General features: G+C 39.5%; 1 protein-coding gene across 1 annotated transcript in view; it reads right to left on the bottom strand.

Moving 5' to 3' along the window:
• LOC126471123 (DNA damage-binding protein 1) overlaps positions 1 to 16,474 on the bottom strand; it is a 187,218-nt gene that overhangs the window by 17,837 nt on the left and 152,907 nt on the right. Inside the window, exons 16-19 of the mRNA XM_050099208.1 lie at positions 15,247 to 15,506; positions 12,007 to 12,177; positions 1,331 to 1,440; positions 1,040 to 1,209 (exon numbers count right to left, since the gene is read on the bottom strand). Coding sequence (XP_049955165.1) covers positions 1,040 to 1,209; positions 1,331 to 1,440; positions 12,007 to 12,177; positions 15,247 to 15,506 — 711 coding nt within the window. The remainder of the gene's footprint in view (positions 1 to 1,039; positions 1,210 to 1,330; positions 1,441 to 12,006; positions 12,178 to 15,246; positions 15,507 to 16,474) is intronic.

Genomic DNA, 16,474 nt, shown 5'->3' with positions numbered 1-16,474 from the left:
CTTTATTTTGTAACAAACACATTCTGTATGTAAAACTCCCATACTCAAGTAAAGAGAGAGAGAGAGAGAGAGAGAGAGAGAGAGAGAGAGAGAGAGAAAGTTTTACATTTATTGCCACATCAGGGACAAACATTTTACTAATACTAATCTTATAGGGCTAGAATTGGATTGTAGTCAGGCTGAGAGATAATAGTATTTTGCTACAAGGAACATTCCTTTTGGCCTCACTGAGATCTCTGCTTGCAGATGACACTGAGAAAGAATCTATGTCAATTTTACTGCTCGCAACATGGCTGATATCCTGCCAGCCAGTCATAAAATTTTATAGTACCACATTGTCTTATAGTAACTTAGGAGTGCAATACAAATTCAAGTTGGTATCTGACCTCCATACTCCCTGACCGTCAGCATTAATAAACAGTATAGCCATAATCAGTCACCAGGAAACGATGGAAGAAAGGAGTACAGATTAGGGTTTAATATCTCACTGATGACATGAATTCAGATTGCAAATGGAAACCGCTGTGCCACCTTCACACGACCTACCTTGAAATTTGCTTCCATCGATTTAATGAAAATACACAAACCTCAAATGGACTGACAGTGGTTTGAACCCCAATCTTCCCAAATTAAAGTACAGTGTCTTTGTACTTGGTAATAGTTCCAAACCCAGATCCCATCACCTTGTACTTGAAAGGAATGGAACATTTACAATCTGTAGATATTCTACAACTTACAATTGTGCTTGGATATATGGGTCACCTGCTATTGGCCACTTACAAAAGACTAACAAAATTTATGTCAGAGAGAGTGTGTGTGTGTGTGTGTGTGTGTGTGTGGGTGGGTGGGTGTGCGCACATGCATGCAGGCATGAAGAGAGAGAGAGAGAGAGAGAGAGAGAGAGAGAGAGAGAGAGGAGGAGAGCGGGAGTGGGCATATTTCTCTTTTTCATTTACATTAGATTTTCTAAATCACTTGTACAATCAACTAGTAACTATTTTGGCTTAAAAGAATGAATTAATTGACTGAAAATACATACCAATTGCCCCACTTACAGTTCCAAACAAAACACAGCCTTGGGTTGGTGTGGTTGTTTCCCCTACATGCTGCATAACAAGAGATCCATGCCTAAATACATTCACCATGTCTCCTAGATGAAACTGACCAACCTCTTGCATTTGTTGGCGTTCTTCATCTGTTGTGGCGGCACTAAAAAAATAGCTGATATTACAATATGAACTGAAAAACTATTGTTTTACATTGTATCATTGATTACTGGTAAAAGTAAAACCACAAAGGATACAGTACATTTTACATTATATTTGCTAACCTGTCTTTCTGACAAACAAATAGATTGAATGAATTTTCAGCACCAAGGAATGTGTCATCATCTATTATCTCAACAGCTGTCATCCAATTCGGATTGTAATCTCTTGCCATCTGCAATATGCAATAAGCCTAGTCAGTGGATGCAACAGAGTAATAAACAGAGAATAAAACTAATGAAACCTGCTGAATAATAATGATAATTATATAGTTAACTCACAAACTGAATGAGCATAAAATTGTGCACCATTAAGCTAGTTAATGTGTACTTTCAGTATCACTTTTAACTTCAGTAGGCACATTTACATACTGTGCAAAAAACTTTTCAAAACCCAGAAATTGTCTTCCACTGTGATGCATAAGTTTGAAATTTGGCTCAAAGGGGCCTACACCTACCACGTAATGGTGCGAAAGGGCGACGCTGTGTGTTGACTCATGCAAAACAAAGATAACACCTCAAAAATTCAAGTGAGTTGTAAGGTGCGTTAATAATGTCACATGGGCACAAAATTTCACCACAATTCGGACCAATGCCATTGCAGACATGTCACATGATGGGAAGGTTGTCACACACCCTCTTACCCACATTTCACACCTTCTTCTGAAGCCTCTATGATGGAGGTCAGAACCATGACACCGAGTGTTGAAATCACGCGGTTTTGTTACAGGTGGTCGAGGAAAATATTTCAGATGCACCACCGCTCAGAATTGACATCAAAGGCCCTTAGGAGCTGGTATACAGGGCATCAATGAAACTGCCCATTTGCTTGGGGTATTCATTTCCACGTATTTTGCGGTCAAAAATGACAGTCTGCAGTGAGATGAGCGACAAGACAAAATTCTTGACAGCATTTGACACTCCCTTGCTGATTCTACCCTAATCTAAAGACACTGTGGGGCTGCAACCCCACTGAACATGATCTGGCCCTTCTGGAGTGTAGTGGGACCACAATTTTTCTCTGGTATACAGTGTGGAACCACTAGTGACAGCTCAAAACCATTCAATGAAATTTGAACATGATACAAAGTAGCACAAGGTGTTAACGCTTTTTCACCTCTCCTGTTTCATGTCTTCCTGTGCCATGTTCACAGAGGAGTGCAACATTGGCATGTGCACAAATAAAACAGCGAAGGGTCCCCTATGACTGCCTCAGTTTGGCAACACCCACGGTGACATCCATGCACTTTTGTTGTGCACTTTAAAAACGTACCTGTCAGAGACTTCGACACCCATTCAGCTGAGTGGTGTCTCATGGTTACTCCAGTGCCTGAGGGCAGCCAGCCAGCAGGCAACCCCACCTAAGGGGTATCAGAGGGACTGCTTGCCTTCAGGCACAAGAGTAACTGTGAGGCAGCATTCAGCTGGATAGATGTCGAAGTATCCGACAAATACGTTTTTAAAGTGCTCAACAAAAGTGTGTGTATGTGGCACCGACAGTGTTATCAAACTGGGTTGTCTTAAGGGGACCATTTGCTCTAAGTCATGCACATGACAATGTGTCAATGATTGTCTCGACAAACATGCATGAACAGAAAAGAACAAAGTGGCTAGCTATCTCAGTGTGAAGAACTGAGAATTAGAAGAGAAGGAGGCTCTAGTGTTCAAAACCGGCACACTACAATACAGGTGACAGAGGAAAAAGTGAAAATCAGTTGTGGATCAGTTTTCATTTTCAAAATGACAAAGGTCATTTCCCATTGGCTTCTGCAACTGTTCATACCCATTCAGAATACCTGTTAAACCTAGGGAGAAGAGGAAATGTTGCAGCTCAGTCAGGCCAATCCATATGCATTTATTACCATGGATGAATGTCAAGTGTATGACTATTACTCCGAGACAAATGAGTGGAACAAGTAGTGTAAATATGAATTCATAACAGGAGAAGATACAGCCATTATCAGGCAAGTTGATGCTGATTGGTTTCTGGGACTGCTATGATTTGGTGTTAACAGATAATGTTCGTAAGGGGGCAAACCATCCCGGGAGCATACCTACAAAATCTCCTGATGAAGTTATGGCAAGCTGTTAAGGTGAAGCAGCACTGGAAATTGTCCAGGAGGGGGGGATGTTTCTTCTCCAAGACAATGTCCCCACTCATTCTGCACAGGATATTCACACAAGCTGCTTCTTCAAGCTATCAAATTTTATCTCACCATGTATTCTCCATACATGGCACCTACTGACTACTTCCTTCCTCGGGTGAAGAAATCACCGAGTGTCAGGCACTTTTAGAATGACAATGAGTTGATTTTCTACCTAGAACATTTCCTGAACAGTCAAACTGCTGACTTCTACAACTGAGGTCTCTACCCAACCATCTACCATTTGGAAAAATGTGTCCCATTGAAGGGTGAATATTTAGATAAGGATTAACACCATCCTATGATTTCATGGCCATAGCTTGGTTTTTTTTCCCTTCGACCATAGGTGACTTTAACAGTCACATCTGTGGCTATGCAAAAAGAGGTCAAAAATAGAGAAGCTGCTCTGGTATTGGCAGAATCCATTCGGCTGTTGTATATTCACAATAGTGCACTACCTCCATCTCTCAACAACGGAACGTGGCACCTTGGATACAACCTTGGCTTTTTCGTGAGTGAGAAGGCAGTCCAACAGTGTTTCAAATCAGCCTGTCCTCCTGTACCAAACATGCATCACCAACTAATAATGTACCAAATGCTACCAGCTCTTTGACCACAAAAAATACAGGTTAGCAGAAGAAAGAATTTTAGCAAAGCTAACTGGGACAAGTCCAGTGAGCTGTTAGATAAGGCTATTCAGAAGATCAGTCCAGTCCCAGAACAATGTAACCACTTCACAGAACCATTAGGACTTGCTCTAGAGTGTCCTTTCCTAGATGATGCAGATTAATTACATAGACTTGTCCCTGAGACAGCTGCACTCCTGCACCATTGTTATACCTTTTCTGAAAGGGTCCCCTTTGGAGAAGATATTCTTGCACAGATAAACATCATTATCTCCTCGATATATGACACAAGAAAGAATGAATGGGTCAAGCTAATGGAAGAAATTGATATGGGTCAAAGTAGCCACAAGGTGTGGTAACTTCTGAATTACCTACCCAGCAACACCACAAAAACCACCACCACCACCACACACACACACACACACACACACACACACACAAATGTCAAATCAGAACAAACTGCACATCAGCTGTTCAAAAATGGAAATTTCCTAGATATATGCAAAATGAATGTCAAAAATAGTAGGACCACACATAAGAGACAAATGAAACTTGACAGAAACTGACAAGGCAATCAATAAGTGCAAAAGATATAATCAGCCAGCCTTGACAATATATGTGTGGAACATCTTATGCTCATTGCTTCACAACTGTAGTATCTTCTCTTCTATCCACTTCAGTTGGTTCTTCTCATCCCAGCACACAACCTTCATGGATGTTGACCACTGTCTCTTTGAGGGATCCACCCACACCTCTGTCCACATTCAACTCACCAACTACCAACAATACTTGCATTATGACAACTGCCAATCCTTCCACAAAAAAAAAAAAAAAAAAAACCCTCCCATACAGCCTAGCCACCTGGGGACGGTATTTTTGCAGTAACAGCAGCCCCCTTGCCCAGTATGCTGACTGTCTCGCCAAGGCCTTCACAACCATGCACTACCCAAAGACCTAGTCTACAAAGATTTCCTATGTCACATCCCCAACCACACCAAATTCTCCCACCACCCTCTAGCACAGGAGAAACGCCCCCCCCCCCCCTCCCAAAAAAAAAAACACTAGTACCATCCCAGACTCTAACAACAGAACCAAATCCCTCATCAGGGTTTTCGATTAGCTATCATCATGCCCTGATATGAGGGATATCCTACCGAACATTCTTCCCTTTCCTCCTGAAGTTGCGTTCTGTTGCCCATCCATCCCCAACAACATCCTAGTTCCTCCCTATGCCACTTACATCCCAGTATCAAACCCGACCTCATGGCATTTGCCACCACATCCCTGAGGAAGACACAGGTGCAGGACCTGCCCAATCCATCCACCCAGCAGTTCCTATTACTGTTCTATCACAGACTTATCCTACCCCATAAGAAGGTGGGCCACCTGTAAAACCAGCCATATCATGAATCAGCTCTGCTGCAATTATTGCTCAGCTTTTTATACTAGCTGTCTACCAGGATGGATGGCCACCACCAAACTGCGGCCTAGATCAACGTGAACCAACCTGTTGCACAACATGAAACTGCACATAGCATGCTTGATTTCAAAGGCTGCTTCACAATCTGGGCCATCTGGATCTCCTGTCACCACCAGCTTTTCTGAACTGTGCAGATAAGAGTTATCCTTGAAACTTTGTGCTGGACGGAGACTTGAACTCAGGACCTTTGCCTTCGCGAGAAAGTGCTCCCCAAGCATGACTCATGACCCACCCTCACAGCTTCAATTCTGCCAGTGCCTTGTCTCCTACCTTCCAAACTTCGCAGAAGCTCTTCTGCGAAAGGCAAAGGTTCCGAGTTCGGGTCTTGGCCCGGCACACAATTTTAATCTGCCAGGAGGTTTCATATCATGCATACTCTGCTGCAGAGTGAAAATGTCATTCTGAGAGTTATCCTTACAACACATTCTCCACTCCCGAAATCATCCCGGCCTCAACCTAGAGTAGCTACTGTCTCCACATTCTCCTCCCAAAGGTTTCCCCCTCCTCTGTCCTACCAACTCCTCCCAACTCAAGTCCCCTGTCCCTCACAGTTCACTGCTCTCTGCCTGTGCTCCCATTAATCTTTTCTCCCTGTCTGCTCCTCTCCTTTCTGCTCCCCTTTTTCCCTTCCCTTCCTCCCCCACCGCCTCCCAATCCCACACCAGCTAGCCTTGTCTGCCACCTCTAGTCACTGCACACTCCATCAGGCAGCACTGTTTCCTCTTTCCCCACCCCATAACCTGCTACCCCCCCCCCCCCCCCCGAACCCCTACAGATTGTTGCTCCCATTCAATGCTTTTGTTTCAGTCTGGCCTAAGAAGCCACAGATAGCAGTCATGTGTGTGAAGTGTGCTCACTTGTGTGAATGCATTTATGTTTTTCTTTTCTGATGAAGGCTTAGCCAAAAGCTTAATATGAACAGTCTTTTAGATATCACTGTCTGCAACTCAATGTATCATCTTTATAGTGAGTGGCAATCTGTCCTTTCCATAATTGTCTTTCTATGTCTTTCTATAATGTCAGTATACAATTGCCCCGCCGAGAAGCTTAGCCTGACTTTTTGCCACCAAATCTCAACAACCAGAAAACACATTTCATTTTAGAAGAGTAACTGCCACAGCACATTGTGAGGCTACAGATACAGATGAGAAAGACACGTACTGTAGCAGTAGAAGGAAATAAATAATTCGTCCCTTCTTCATGAACCCAAGCTATCATGGCTGTTCAACAGCAAGACCTGAAAGTGTGAATCTAACTCTGATAATTATTTTGTGAGTGCAAATGTACAAGGCTAATGCTCAAAAACCATATATGCACCTCCTAAAATGCAACACCAGCCTATCAGAATACAAATATATGCAGCTGCGAGGACAAAAAAAATACCATTTATACAAAAGTTTCATCTTTCAAAAAGATACATGGACCGAGTCCGCTGAGAAATTACATCCAGAAAATAAAAGATTTCTGCCCAATCATGGAAATTTACCAAACATTTGTAGAAACCCTTCAAAAGACTTCTAGGAGAGACATACCACAAGGCTGCAAAGAGAATTTTATCCCAGGCCTCTCTTATGAATCAAAGAACATCAGAGAAAATAGAAAACTCTTTACGAATGGGAATCTCCTGGTGAAGAGATAATCCTATGCGGAGAAACACTAATGGAAATTGTTACCAAGTCAAGAGAAAGGAGAAGAGTTAAAACCCTAGAAAGAGTAGATATGACCCACAGCATCAAAGTGGCCTGTGACTTAATCAAAAAAACTTAAGTGTGAACCTAGGACATCAAGACAACTTCCTACAGTAACATCCAGCGAAATTGCCCACCAATTCCTACTAAAAGGAAAACTTAACACTAAATGTCAGGAAATTAAAATTATTGGAAGCCAGAGCCAACAATAAAAACATATCTGAAACACAATTTACTGTAAAAGAGCTGGAACATTGATTGAATTCAATGAAACAGGAAAGCAGCAAGAGTCTATGCTCTATATGTAGAACAGGTCAAACACCTTGGCCCTTGTGCCAAGCAATGGATCTTACAACTTTTTAACCATATTCTAAAAAAAATAAAATAAATGTAAGATCCCACCAAAGATGTGGAGGAAATCAAAGATAGTGGCACTATTGAAACCCGGGAAACAGGCAGGCCAACCGAAGAACTACCGTCCAACAGCACACCTATGCCATCTGTGTATACTGTACGAATAAATGATTTTAAACTGTTGAGGAATAAGATTTTGGTCTACAATTAGACCAAAATCTTATTCCCCAACAAGCTGCATTCAGACCTGGAAAACTGTGCACCACTCAAATTCTGTCCCTTGCAGTACACAGAGAGAAAGGGTTTGAAAATAGATAAACATTAGGTGTCACTCTGGTACACTTAAATTCTGTCTATGATGCCATAAACCATAGAATGCTCATGAAAAAACTCTACATTACATTTAAAGACGACCATTTCACAAATATTATTGAATCTCTATCACAAAACAGGCAGCTTTATGTAACACTGGAGGTAGGAGAAGTCGATGGTGTCGATAAAAGAACACTTTTGCCCAGGGCAGTGCCCTGGCCCAACTTTTATTTAATTTATACACAAATAATAAACCAACATCAGATCATACTACATGTTTACTGTATTCTGATAATCTGGCTATTACCACACAAAGAAAGAGCTTTGAGGAAATACAAGGAAAGCTGAAAAACTGGGGCATCATTCAGAATATTACGAAGAGAACACCCTCATACAAAACTTCTTTAAGACACAAGTTAGTACTTTCCACCTCCACTCAAAACACGCAAACAAAAAGCTGAACGCTACCTGGAATGACTGAAACCTGTGACATACAGACAAACAACAAGGATGTCATGCTGGACATATCTCTGACATGCAAATACCATTGTGAGAAGATCAAACAAATGTTGTCAAAAGAAACATCTTGAGGACGTATGGTCCAAATCTGCACATGCCAAAAAAGTCAATACAAGCCTAAATAACACATACAGACTAACAAAGGGATGCGTGCACACCACTTGGGAAGCTGTATAAAGGGGCTAGATTCTCATATCTTGAGTCCTGAAGAATTACATATGAACGTACAGAAAAATTAAAACAAGCTTTCAATGAGTGTTACCTCCTTACACAGTGCATCATGCGTATGTGGCAGACTTTGGTGCCACAAGAGATTTCTTATACTGAGTTAAATGAATCCCCAAAAGTTCCAGCAGCAGTCAAAACAAATCCGATTACATGGAGCCTCAAAGGTGAAGCAGACAACAAATGCAACTGTGATGAAGACCAGGACATGGGATACCTACAATGTCTTATCTGCCCCATGAGTCATACCCTTGATGACCTATGGCTTCACATGAATGAAGAAATGGATGTTGCCTGATATTGGACTGAAAAACTTTTAAAAAATTTCCAGGCACAAAAAAGTAAAGGTAATCCCAAGCTTACACCTCATTTAAACTATTTTATGTGCGTGACATAATAAATAGGGTTGGCTGTTGAAATATGGTTGCTTATTACAAGAGAACTAATCTTATGGTCCCTAAGACTGCCTTGCTTTGAAGAAAACTGTACACAGATGAGTTCGTCAACTCAGCTGACTGAATTCATAAACATAACAATTGCTTCAAAAACTAGACTCATGTGGAATTGTTATGGGACATTCAGGAATATTCCCACTTTAGCCACAATACACTGAAGATTCTTTGGCGCTTCAGCCACTATACACTGAAGTGCCAAAGAATCTAGTATAGGCATGCATATTCAAATACAGAGATATGTAAAGAGGCAGAATATGGTCCTGTGATCGGAAACACCTATACAAGACAACAAGTGTCTTGCACATTTATTAGATTGTTTACTGCTTCTACAATGGCAGATTATCAAGATTTGAGTGAGTTTGAATGTGGCGTTATAGATGGTGCAGGAGTGATGGGACACAGCATCTCCAGGTAGCAATGAAGTGGGGATTTTCTGTACGACCATTTCACGAGCGTACCGTGAATATCAGGAATCTGGTGAAACATCAAGTCTCCAACATTGCTGCGGCCAGAAAAAGATCCTGCAAGAAGGGGACTAACAACAACTGAAGGGAACCATTCAATGTGACAGAAGTGAAACTCTTCCATAAATTGCTGTAGATTTCAGTGCTGGGCCATCAACAATGTCAGTGTGCGAACCATTCAATGAAACATCATCGATGTGGGCTTTCAGAGTCGAAGGCTCATCTGTGTATCCTTTAAGACTTATGACCCAAAGCTTTATGCTTCGTCTGGGCCTGTCGACACTGACATTGGACAGATGATGACTGGAAATATGTTGCCTGGTCAGACGAGTCTTGTGTCAAATTGTACCAAGTAGGTGGACATGTAAGGGTATGGAGACAACCACATGAATCGATGGACCTGGCATGTCAGCAAGGGACTGTTCAAACTGGTGGATGCTCTGGAATGGTGTGGGACATGTGAAGTTGGAGTGATATGGGACCCCCTGATACATCTAGATACTACTCTGACAGGCGACACGTATATAAGTATGGTCACCTGCATCCATCCATGTCCATCGTGCATTCTGATGGACTTGGGCAATTCCAACAGGACAATGCGACACCACAAACGTCCAGAATTGCTACAGAGTGGCTCCAGGAACACTCTTCTGAGTTTAAACACATCCACTGACATGAACACTGTTGAGCATATGTGGGATGCCTTGCAACATGCTGTTCAGAGGAGATCTCCACCTCGTACTCTTACAGATTTATGGACAGCCCTGCAGGACACATGGTGTCAATTCCCTCCAGCACTACTTCTGACATTAGTCAAGTCCATGTCACATCATGTTACAGCATTTCTGCATGCTTGCTTGGGCCTTACATGATATTAGGCAGGTATACTAGTTTCTTTGGCTCTTCAGTGCAGTTTCATGAAATTCCAATATGTGGCAGCACTATATGTAGCCTTCAAAATGGCATATGTAACAAAGGCACATTCCCAGCAGAGAGCTGTCACTGAGTGTGTGTGTGTGTGTGTGTGTGTGTGTGTGTGTGTGTGTGTGTGTGTGTGTGTGTGTGTGTGTGTGTGTGTGCCGACTGGCTGCACACAGCAACATGAGTGATGTATCACAATCAAATATGTTGCTGCTCAACTATATGTCTCTGTTGGTAGCCTAGTCATGATTCTGTTTCATGTCATCCTTCATGGTGCAGTGATCAACTCTGAAGTGTGTTGTGCTGCCCTCAAGAAACTGAAGAAATAACTCCAGCTTGTTCATTGCTGCAAAAACGCAAATGAACTTCTCTTTCTCCATGACAATGCAAGGCGTAACACAAGTCTGCACACCCAAGAGCAGATCATAAAACTTCACTGGACTGTTATTCCTTATCCACCTTACAGCCTGGATCTTGCACATTCTGTCTTCCAATGAAGGATGCACTCCACAGGAAGCATATAGTGGATGATGGGGAGGTTACTGATATAGCGATGATAGCTCTGACACTGACCAGTAGAGTGGTATCTTGTGGGCATACAGGTCCTTCCAGTAAGATGGCGTAATGCCATTGCATTGAACACATATTATGTTGACAGACAGTTTTGTAACCAAGAGTGATGAATAAAATGGCATATTGGAATCCTGAATAAAACCAACCTGCTTTACAGAAAAAAAGAAAGGGTGTTGCATTACTTATTGAACACGCCTCATGAAAGTTCCTCTGAATGCAAGCTGCCAGTTCTAAAAAAAAGGCTTGTGTGTCATTAATATTTCTTTTCATTGAAAAGAGATTTTTTAATGTCCGGTTAATGCCCCCTTTAAATAATTTAACTTATTTCGAGTGGAATTGTTAATTGCTTGCTTATTTCCCACAAATAATTTGCTTGTCGTCATGTTATTCATTCCATCAGTATGTGCAAGAAAAAACTGAACCACAAAAGTAATTTCAATTTTCAATCAACATAATAAATTATCTTAACCTCAACAAATTCAAGAAAGTGACTGGCATATAGTTTATGAGAATAATAGATACTTTCTTGTTTGCACAAACACTTACCTTATAGTAAAGGGGGAAGGAAAGCCAGGAAAGGAAGAATGTACATAATTTTTGATATGAGAGGGATGAGAAAGTTTTGCAAGTTAGATAACTAGATGAAATATAAGTTAGTTCAAAGCAATCAAATAATACCTGGTTCATTGAAACTGAATTCCATTCATAAATAACAACTATATAAAGTAAGTAAGATTGCCCACAATTAAATTTTGATACTGAAGTGAACAGTGTACACAACTGAAATTTCTAAATATGCATGTCTTTAAGACTATTGTCACTAGTTTCACAAAGAATATTTAATCTTGGACTGTGAGTGCTTTGGAGTTCCAGCAACATTTACAAAAGCAAAACATTTCATGTCTGCAGTAAGTTGAGTGTTTTCCAGATAAACAGCAAACTATTATTAATGCCTGAATCACCAAGGAAAACTGGAGCTACCTCTTCGAAACTGCCTTCCATTGTTCTGTACTGTAACAGAGTCATTGATCGCATCAGGTCACCGACCAAAATAAAATCGCCTTTTGTTTTAAGGAATAATGCAATTATGTTATTGAAATGGCTGCACTCCAGTCTTAACTCTTTCTCTGCTGTCCATTCGTAAAGACGTACCTGTGAACAAAGCATTTTTTACTCTGTAGCAAAGATAGCAGAAAAAGTTCTTTATAATAGTTCAACCCAGTAATTAGAAGTATGTGTGGTCACATCAATACCCAATATTTGTACAAATCATTACTTTACCCACAGCATGGAAACAGGTTGCACCAACAGTGGTTTTAATTATTGAAAAATAATTTTTCAACTTCTGAAGTCTTACCAGATTATGTTCCAAAACATGCTACAGGAATCTTGTGTTATAAAGCATTTTGTATATAATTACAACAACTACACCTAAATACGCTACTCTTAAATTTTGCAATTTTTTATGAAAGTAACAATAGATCTGATAGAAAATATTTTGGCTTGAGTGTTGCTATCTGTCAAAACTGATCTTCATTTTTATTTGAATAGAATTGTGTTGCAGAAGGAAAACAGAACACTCAAAGAATTTAAACCATATCAGTAAAATCCAATCAAAATGTTAAATACTGTCATACTTACAAGTGGCTGAAGCAGTAATAGACTTCATACTAGTCCCTAGAAATTCACATAATGAGGTTTTTACACTTCCAACCAAGAACTTTAGTTTAAAGCCATCTGAAGTACTCACTTTTTATTATATCTGTGTCAGTAACTTCCAACCTTCATACTCAAACAATACACTATTGCAACAGCAGCCATTGTCTGAAATTTCTCCTTTCAGCACCGTATTTCTGTTAGACTTGATGTTCAGATTATAGCAATACATACCATTAAGCACATTATTCAATTTACAAGGCAGTTTTAGCTTCAATTACACGAAGCACTTCACTTCAGTATTTGTCCAGTCTGAGCATCACGCTTTACCTCTGCAAACGATCTGCAGCAAGAAAAAAATATGGAGGTTCCAATCCTCATGAACACCATTATACTAGAGTGGAATTTACGCTTTTTGCATCACACCAGTCCCTATGAGCACTAATGCTGCCTAAAGGTTCCTGGATGCATTAGTGACAGTCTAAAAAACTGCAACGATCAGTTACAAAAGGCATCCAAAATAAGACTTCTCAAATGCATCCCAAGTCTTTTTCAGACAAAACAAGGCATATATAGATAGAAGGGGTCACTGTATATAAAAGTGATTGGAAATGGTTTCTCACATCCATAGCTTCATTTTTACTTGAGGGGGATGTAAGCAAAATTGGTCAAAAACGACAATTTTTTTTTTGCCACCAGTTAATTCTGTAGCATGTTAGAAATACAGTCTCCAATTTTCACTGATTAGTTTGAACTACAAATGATAAAAAAGCTATCTTGTTTCAATCACTGCCCAGTGCTACACCCATTTTTTTAGACGACACTCTTCTTGTTTGTGATATTCTATTACTTCCTGCTGTCATAAAAGGGTCAGAAGAGCATAGATTGCAGTGGACCCATTTATGTAATGTTATCCTTGCCTTCCACTAGCTATCTTTGGCAGCCGTTATTGTCTGTCGTGCAGAAATATAAACATTTCATTTCTGCTGTTAGTGTGAGAATTATGACTGTGTTCATGCTTGTTTTGTATGATTTACCATTTAAAATGCCAAGATATAGTCGTAAGGTGTTAAAGAAAGTGGCTAAAGCTCGCCACTTACATGTGAATAAACAGTTTCTACAAGTGAGTCAACATAATTCAGCGGAAGATAATTGTGAAGCTAAGACAACAAGCAGTTCACAGAAGAAACTTGAAACTGGCGTAGAGTCTCAGTCCACTAAAGACGAAGTGAATAGTGGTTTTAGGGTAATTGATTTAGAAATTGTGTGTTCTATTATTAGAAATTCGTATGCATGTGCTAACTGTGGCAATAAATCTTTAACATTATATGACAGCAATGACAGAGATGGTATTGTGTGTAATATGCACTTGTTTTGTGACAGCTGTCAAACTGACATTCAATTCAAAACATCAGTTGCTAAGAATTGGGTGTATGAAGCCAACATAAGATTCTGCGATGGATGAGATGTGTTTGTGTTGGTGGGGAAGGTAGCAGTTTGTTTTGTGCAATAATGAATATGTCATCTCTGTTTACCTCGAACTCAACACTAAACAATCATCTTCTGAACGACTTGAAAACAGAATGCAATAGCAGTTTGTCAGCAGCAGTGAAAGAGGCAGTTTTATTTAACAAAGACAAAGAGCAAGAGAACCAAATGTATGGTTATTATCAATATTAAGTTAGTAGTTTATGGTGTAAATCCTTATAAAATCTTTTATATGTATTTCCTGGATCTTTCATTTTTCCCCTGAATCACTGGAGATAAAAAATTGAAATTTTCTGCATACTTCGTTCATAGAATAACAGAACTTCCTGTGGTACAAATTTTTTCTAGGTGTATTTCTGTTTATTTATTCGCTTTTCTGTGAAATTACTTTGTTTCATATGCATAATTTTTAAAATAAATTGTAAGAGCTCTAAAACTGATATTAAAAAACTGTCCCATATGTTTGCTTACATGATTACTAAGAATTACCTACCAGAATATGAAAGTTGTAAGTAAAGTAAAGTAATTTTTGTGAAAATGTTCCTTGTGTGATAGCATGCGTTTCAAAAATTTCCAACAATGTCATGATCAAATTTTTTGAGAAAAAATTTGAAAAACTTCCAAATGTACCCCATAACATAACTACTTCATGTGCAAAATTTAGTTCTATTTGCTTTTACACACCAAAAACTGTATTACATTATGTAAACATGCCCATTTTCTCCTACCCCCCCAACCCCCCCCCCCCCCCCCCTCCCCTGTAACTGTTTCAAGAGCTTTACAGATTAATTCATGGCATATGCAGAATATTCATGTCCAAAAATTGTTCTTCCAAAAGAAGGTGCCAGGCTGTAACGAACTGTGAAAACAGAATGAAGTAAATTACAGAACTTAGCATCTGCTCAATTCTGTACTATGCAAACTTGCTTTGCTGCCCACGAGAGTACAAAAATTGTGCACGCATGGAAATATAACAAAATTAACCGTATGTCATGAGTACACTGAATCCTACATTTTTAATCCAAGACGCATTATTTATTCTTGTAAGATACTTAGTAAATTATTTATTTTACTTACTGTACTATTTATGCTTGCAAGCAACCGTCCATTGAATTCGACTAGAGAATAACATGCTCCCTTTATTTCTTTCTCTGCAACCTGAGTGAGTTTCCCATCTTGATAATGGAACAATATAATACGACCCTGCTTTGGTTCACTCTCTTCAGGATTCACGAGTGCAGTGCCAACAATATAATACGTATTTGGATCATCTCCTAGTTTGCTTGACACAAGGCTGAGTGCATATTCTCCCTGCATAAACTGATGCGCATGAAGAACTAAAAACATAGAAATTGGAAATGTCAGTGAATGTATCTTATGAAGAAACATTAAAAATGTAACAACAGTAAAACAGAAGAATTATAAAAATTATTTGCGATAGATGATAAGCATATCTTTGTATCTTTATCAGATACTAAAACAAAGACAACTGAATCATAAAGAATTTGGTAAAACTCTTCTATCAAGGGAGAGTGAAACACAGAAAACAAAGGTACATTATGCAGAAAAATATTCAGAACAAATAGTTTATAGAATAAACAATTTCTCTGAAAATACCACTGCTTTTATTTTGTATATATGTCTTGTCTCTAAGTGCCCCCCCCCCCTTCCCACCACCAGCACACCTATAGATTAAGCCCAAATGAAAAGAGCAGGCAAATGATGAGCAGTGGATAGGGACATACTAGCAGCACCTGAGCTAATTTGCTAGTTCAACATATTGATGAAAGAACACTAAACTGAGAAGATATTTAAGTTTTCTTACATTTTGTATGCCTCTAGCCTACAAAGTCAATATTTCTGCTGATGTCAATTAACACAATGTTCTTAGGCATATGCATAATTCATTTGTGGGTGGGATCTATACAGAAAACCAAGATAAAAAAGTTATGGATTACTAAATACAGTCTGAAGCATCTACTGTGCCTGTCTTTTCCAGGGATGCTGCTTACACAACTTCTATGTTACTTTTGAATCCTTTTCTATAGCAGCTGTCTTCCCTGAAATAGAGTTTTGATTTCACCGATTTGTTCACTCACTCAATCATCACAGTCCACAGACACCATCAAGAAATGGAGTCAATGTAAGTTTTAACAAAAGACATACAAATCATTAAAACCTATACAGTACACGGTATTAACAATGAACTGTCCGTCCAGTGTTCAATGCTATTCATGCTAATCTCAGTTAAATAAAACCAAGCAAATTAGAAAGAAAACTGCTACTTTAAAAAATAGCTCATTTT

The sequence above is a fragment of the Schistocerca serialis genome, chromosome 1, assembly GCF_023864345.2.
Source record: "Schistocerca serialis cubense isolate TAMUIC-IGC-003099 chromosome 1, iqSchSeri2.2, whole genome shotgun sequence".
Classification (NCBI taxonomy): Eukaryota; Metazoa; Arthropoda; class Insecta; order Orthoptera; family Acrididae; genus Schistocerca; species Schistocerca serialis.
The sequence above is the reverse complement of the archived record's forward strand: the minus strand, read 5'-3'. Positions and strand labels throughout refer to the sequence as shown.